Genomic DNA, 6,860 nt, shown 5'->3' on the forward strand with positions numbered 1-6,860 from the left:
TCATTGAGTGAATATGTGCTTTTTGAAATACATTAAAGGAAACCCCATTTTACCTAAAACATAGAAGTCACAACTGCACCAGAGATTATAGAATTTCTGTTATCAGCCGGATATCTATCTAATTTCAGTACTGGGACATAGTTCATCAGCACTGGAGTCAACCAAAGAACATAATACATCATAGTAAAAGTTTTGAAAAATGTCACTTGTTATCATTCCATTGCATTCAATGTCCATTTGACTTTTTTCTTCAGAAATAATAATACTGCCATATTTAATCTGTTTGGGGCTACATTAATTCCAGTGGAGTTTTTCTGGACTCATTATTCATAGCTTTCATAAATATTATCTTGCGATTCTTTGTGTTCTGTACTTTTATATTGTGTAATATCAATATTGACATAGTCCTCTTCAGAGTCATCTGCGTCCACATTGACATTGTCCTGTTCAGAATGATCAGAATCAGGATTAATATAGTCCTCTTCTGAGTCTTCATGATACATTTGCTCATAGTCCTCATCAGTAGGTTCTACTTTTTCATAGTCATTCTCATCATCCTCTTCATTTTTGTCAAGGGACACACCTCCATATGTATTAACTGCACCTAAGTACATAGCATATTGATGAAGGGTTTTTAATGAAAAAAATAAAATAAATAAAAGTTAAGACAAGACATTAATTTTGGAAGGCACCCAAAATAAAAACAAATAATAATGTAATATATTTTATACAATGCAACTCAATATCACCTTTTTTAAAGGAGCACTTCATATGAGTTTCCTCATTCTTTTGGTTTTGTCTTCTCTTCACCAGGAAGATGATACTAAGGGCACAAAATAAGAGCAGTACAGCTGACACCGCAGTGATGATAGGAAGCAGGAAAGCTGAAAGAGGGACAAGTTTTTCTGTTAATCTACAGAATCATTCCATTAACAGCTGCAGTGTTGAGGAAGCTACTTTGAAACTGGAGCTTCCCACTATACTCTACTACACTGCAGTCAAGTTACCTTTACGGCAACAATCATGCCATGCTCCAGATCACTGAGATCAACATTTTTCCCCCATTCTGTTGGTTGATTTGAACATTAACTGAAGCTCCTGACCCTTATCTGTATGATTTTATGCACTGCACTTCTGCCACACAATTGGCTGATTAGATAATTGCATGGATGATGGTTGGAGCCAGATGGGCTGGTTTGAGTATTTCTGTAACTTCTGATCTCCTGGGATTTTCACACACAACAGTCTCTAGAATTTACTCAGAAAACAAAAACAAAAAACATCCTGTGAGCGGCAGTTCAGAGCGGAACTCTCTTGTTGATAAGAGAGGTCAAGAGAGAATGGCCAGACTGGTTTGAACTGACAAAGTCTATGGTAACTCAGATAACCGCTCTGTACAATTGTGGTGAGAAAAATAGCATCTAAAATTGCTATTCTGAGATGCAGGTTGGTGCTGTTTTGGTGGCACGAGGGTGACCTACACAATATTAGGCAGGTGGTATTAATGTTGTGGCTGATCGGTGTATAACATATGAATAGTACAACAGTAGTCATCTTTCCAAAAACAATGAGAATCTTAATAATTGTGATAGCACTCAACTTAAACAGATACATTTGCTCTAAATATAAAAAATATTATAAATATAAAACAAAAAATACTCTAAATTCTATTACTAATTTGCATATTAGCACTAAAAAGTCGTAAAATGCATGGGACTCAAATTAATCTGTGAAAAATTTCTGTGAATCACTTGATTTACATGAATCGTCCGAATGAACCAGGTCAATAAATAACTTGGACATCCCAATGCAATTGAGAGGACATTTTAGTTTAGCTTTCAGTTTGCACAGAATTAAATGTGACATAAACACCAAAATTTTATTATGCTACTCAAAAGTTGCTTTTACTGGAAAAAAGCTCTTTTAAAAACAATTAAACTACCATCAATCTATTGGAAAAAATGTAATTAAAGGAAAAGTTCACAAAAAAATTATGAATCAATTACTCACCCTTCTGCCATCTAAAACTCTTATAAATGTCTTTCTTCAGCAGAACACAAACAAAGATGTATGATTTATTAATATCCATACAATGCAAAACAATGGGGACCGAAATTCCCAGGCTCCAAATAGGGCATAAAGGCAGCATTAAGATAACCCATACGAAAATTGAGAGTTCATGGCAAATTCGGCGCAAATTTGCCGTAAATTCGCCACAGGCAAATTAGCTTTGCGGCAGTCTTGTGGCAAATTGTCTATTGTTGCCAAAGGTTTGCCAGAGGTTCACCACTACTGGCAAAGAACTGCAAATTTCTGGCAAAAATTTGTGGCGAATCAAAAGCTAATTTGCTTGTAGAAATAACGAGCAAATTTGCTGCAAGTTTGTGACTAGTTTAGATTTTTTGTAAGGGAATCCATACAACTCGAGTGGTTTAATCCATGTCTTCTAAAAAAACGATATGATCGGTTTTGGGTAAGAAACAGACCAAAATGTAAATCCTTATTCACTATAAATCTTAAAATCTGCAATCTCTTTGCCACGTTCATTACACTTCCTTTAGCTTGACACATACACAGAGCGCTGTACACGTGCTCTGCACAAGCTTCAAACTCAAGGAAGAGTAATCGGGCTTCTCTCATGAACACACCAAGGAGACTTTCCAAACTGCCCTGACCAAAGCAGATGTCCAGATTATAGTGAATAAGGATTTACATTTTGTTCTGTTCTCACTCAAAACTGACTGTATAGCTTCAGAAGACATGGATTAAACTAAAGGTTGCTGAACTAAAGGTATGTGAGGATACATTCACTTCATAATCACAACTGTAGTTTCCCTGCTGTGAATAATCAGCCTCAGGAAAGTAGAAGAAGGCAGAGTGATTGACAGCTGATTGACTCCTGGTGATATTTGGTCCACTGAACAGGTAGAAGAAGCCTCCAGGATACCGAGATTCAGTGGAGCAGATGACAGTGAAACTGTTGCCCCTGGTGACCACTGGCCCCAGAGGCCCAAAGTCAAACCATCCATCAGGAGCACTGAAGGAAATGTTGGGCTACAAGTTCACTAGAAAACAAGAACACATCTTGATAGTTACACAGGTACAAAACCAGAGGCCTCATGTATAACTGCATAAGAACAAAACAGGCTAAGAGAAGTAATCTACAGCTATTACCAGTTTTATAAATCTATACAACAATGTTGAAATTTTGTTGCAAAAAGGCAGCAGCAGAAAATGAAAACACTGTTGTGAACAGAATGCCCTTCCCTTCAAACAATGTGCAGCTAGTTTGATGTACACTTACCCACAGTGATTTGAATAGTGTTACTCCTGGGTGACTTGATAGTGCCATTCTTGTAAGAGTAATCACAGCTGTACTGGCCTTGATGTGAGATGTTTACATAAGCCAGATTGAAAGTCATACTAGATGTACTTTTTTGGGAGTATATAAATGATCCATTTTTGAACAGGTTTAAATCACATTGTCTGGCACCTTGGGTTAGATGTTGTGCATCTGAACTGGACATTTTCTCCAGGAGACAAAGTTGAATGTGTGGAGATCAGGGAAAGGGTGGGCATCTGCAGGTCACCTGCTAATTTTTTTTAATTGTTTATCAAGATAACCTAATGTCAACTGGAAGTGTAAGGATTTCATCTTCTTAATGAAATTTCAATTCCAACAATTTTATTAAACTATTGCTCCATCCCCCCTTACCCAAGCAAACCACACCAGCATCTTCACCATGATTACAGTTATTTGAACCTAGTCCTCTGTGTGAGCACAGTGTCAGGCTGCTCTCACTTCCAGAACATCCAACATCATCCAACAAGATTTTTCCACTGCCTTGACCAAAGGCAGCACTATAAGGTGCACTGATTGCTGTACCACATTGTAATTGTCTGCAAACCACAGCAGCATCATTCATGTCCCAGTTGTCATCACAAACTGTTCCCCACTCGCCATTATGAAGTATCTCCACTCTCCCACAGCACGAATCAAACCCATTTGTCAATCTTAACAGATTACCTGTATAAAATAAAAGAAAGTGTACTTAGGTAAGACTGAATGTTAACTACAAAACTTATAATGCAGAGGCAAAACAATATCTATTGCTATATACACACACACACACACACACACACACACACACACACACACACACACACACACACATGCAACTCTTACTTTCAGATTTATTTTCAAATACTCTAAAATTACAACGGATGTTAACATTTTACGCAGATGAAAGTTTGAAAGATTTTGAGTTTATATTATATTAAACTCAAATTAATGCTAACCATGTTGAATTAGCTTTCTTAATTCAAAACCACACTTCAAGCCAGTTTAATACTGCACTTAAGCAGACATTAAACTGGAGATAATTTTTATTTTTATTTTTTTACCATACCTAGACATTCAACACCAGCATCTTCACCATGGTCACAGTTATGTTTTCCTAGTCCTCTATGTGAGCACTGTGAAAAGCTGCTCTCACTTCCAGTGCATGCAACATCATCCAGCCAGATCTGATCACTCCCCTTGCCAAAATAAGCCTTCTCCAGTGCTGCAACAGCTTCTCCACATCCCAACTGTTTGCACACTTCAGCAGCATCATTCATGCCCCAGCCATCATCACAGACAGTTCCCCAATGGCCATCATAAAAGACCTCGACTCTCCCAGAGAAGCCATTACTACCACTGACCAGTCTGATATTTCCTAACAAACAAGACACCATGATATAACCCAAATTCTTGAATTGTACTATTGCATACTAGCCAAAATAGTCACATGTTAGATTTGGTAAATTGAGATCACAGACTAAAATAATCCAAGGTCTGTGTATTAATGGGCAACTAAATGTCAGTTTAGTCTATTTACCAGTTACAGAACTGACAGCACTGGCTGTTGAAATTAAATATGACAGTTACATTAAAAACAGAGTAAAGTACCAAAGCCTAAATATTTTTAATGTTAAAATTAATTTCAAAGCTCAACACATAACTCTCAGTGGAATACTAAATTATATGAGAGTTCACTAAATGAGCTTCCTCTTTACTTCACATGATCCATTATTGTTGTACCATCGATTTAAGATTTGCCACCCCTAAATGGCACATTAAAAAAATTAATCTGTGATTTGTCATTTGCATGTCGATCAAATGGCCCGTTCTTGTCACAGAGGCTTTCTTGTCTTTCTTGGCCAAAGTAAGACACAATTTCGACCAGACTTCATGCAGATTCATTTTTCCATTCTCCTAATGTCTACTTGCTTGCTGAAAGAAAAAAAAAAAAAAAAAATGTGCTTTTTTTAATTAATTTGTTTTTTCCTCATAGCCCATTGAACTTTGTTGAAGTAAAAAAAAAAAGAAAAAGGATAAAATGTCAGAAGCATTACCAAGTCATGTGGCTTAATGACAGACATCTTAAACATTTCTGATAATCATACCGTGTATAAGTATAAAGATACCACCAAATATAGGCAACTAGATTTGTGACACTCTCCATAATAATCTTCATTTATCAAATTTGTGAAAAAATACAGTCCTCTTACGATACAATATACTTAGAAATGCAAATTTTAGTTCTCTCGTTTTTTTCTGATGCAAAGACAAGCATTAAAGCTGAGTGTGATACACCACAAGCACCAACTTACACTTTCAGTTTATTACTGTCTGTGTTTTAAAGAATGCTGCACTAAAATTTATTTTCTGCCTTTATACTATATCTATAAGAAGAATCTAATGTGAAAAGATTGAAGATTGAGTTTACCAAATATGTAAGTGAGAAGAAGTCTTCGCATTGTGATTCTTGCGTTGTTTCTAAATGAGCTGAAGATAAAATGTGTTACCAATGCCTCTTTCAAGACAGAAATAAAACTTGTAGACCTAGAACTGCTGGTTGCATTATCCACACTTTGTTCTCTTTTAAAATAGTTCAAGCAAAAATAGTGTTTCACAGAAACTGAAAAAACAGCAACGTGATGAAAGTGCTAAGAATATTCGACAGCACTTTTCACACAATCTACTTCATTTCCTGCAGAATGACACAAACTACTTCTCAGAAATTCTTAGCCTGTTTGTTCTAATTTGCTTCAAGAATGGAATTTCATTCCAAAAAAGATTTATCACAAAGAGATGATAAAGGCAAAGCTTTTTCATTTTGTTTCTATAGCAAAAGGCTCAAGTGCAAATGGCTTTCTGCTTTCAATATTCAGGGTGAACTATATATATTCTATTGCTGTATAGAGCACATTAAGGAAGCTGTAATGCCTGTCTAGGTAAGTAAACTATACTAAAGCAATATCTGGTCATTTTAATACAATTTTGACTTTTTTGTTAACCCATTACTCATAGTCATATTTCCTAGCCAAACAAATCAATTATTCACCTGCCTCCAAATTCTTGATTTTAATTTAACAATTTTAGCAGACAATTATAATTTTAGCCAAATTAGCAGCTTGGGAAATATATACACTGGCAAGAAAATGTATGAGAACCCTTTGGAATTACCTGCATTTATGAATACATTTGTCTTAAAGTTTAATTTGATCTTTATCTAAGTTACAATAATGAACAAACACAGTCTGTTTTAACTAACACACAGATTATTGTATTGTTCTTAAACATATTGAATACATCATTCAAATATTCACAATGTAGGTTGGAAAAAGTATGTGAACCCCTAGGCTAATGATGTCAGCAAAAGCTAATATTCATGAGCTGGCAAACCTGGCATCCATTTAATGAAATGAGATTAGAGGTGTGGGTTAGAGCTACTTTGAATTATAAAAACCACTCAAACATTTTGAGTTTGCTATTCACAAGAAGCATCTGTTGACGTGAACCATGCTTCACAAAA

The 6,860-nt window shown here is 35.8% G+C and overlaps 1 protein-coding gene across 1 annotated transcript; it reads right to left on the minus strand.

Annotated features, from left to right (window-relative positions):
* Nucleotides 1-2,062: 2,062 nt before the first annotated feature.
* Nucleotides 2,063-5,978, minus strand: LOC127452291 (deleted in malignant brain tumors 1 protein-like). The gene is made up of 4 exons (XM_051717672.1): nt 5,772-5,978; nt 4,410-4,718; nt 3,305-4,027; nt 2,063-3,065 (listed from the first exon to the last, which is right to left on the minus strand). The coding sequence occupies exons 1-3, from the start codon at nt 5,800-5,802 to the stop codon at nt 3,660-3,662; spliced, it is 708 nt and encodes a 235-aa protein (XP_051573632.1). The 5' UTR covers nt 5,803-5,978; the 3' UTR covers nt 2,063-3,065; nt 3,305-3,659.
* Between the last annotated feature and the right edge of the window lie 882 nt (nt 5,979-6,860).

Source organism: Myxocyprinus asiaticus, chromosome 14, assembly GCF_019703515.2.
Source record: "Myxocyprinus asiaticus isolate MX2 ecotype Aquarium Trade chromosome 14, UBuf_Myxa_2, whole genome shotgun sequence".
In the NCBI taxonomy this organism is placed as follows: Eukaryota; Metazoa; Chordata; class Actinopteri; order Cypriniformes; family Catostomidae; genus Myxocyprinus; species Myxocyprinus asiaticus.

Coding starts and splice junctions, on each gene's coding strand:
- LOC127452291 (XM_051717672.1), bottom strand. CDS start 5,802: ATGCGAAGACTTCTTCTCACTTACATATTTG. Junction 4,719..5,771: donor TCTTCTCACTTACATATTTG/GTAAACTCAATC, acceptor CTTGTTTGTTAG/GAAATATCAGACTGGTCAGT. Junction 4,028..4,409: donor TGCTGGTGTTGAATGTCTAG/GTATGGTAAAAA, acceptor TATTTTATACAG/GTAATCTGTTAAGATTGACA.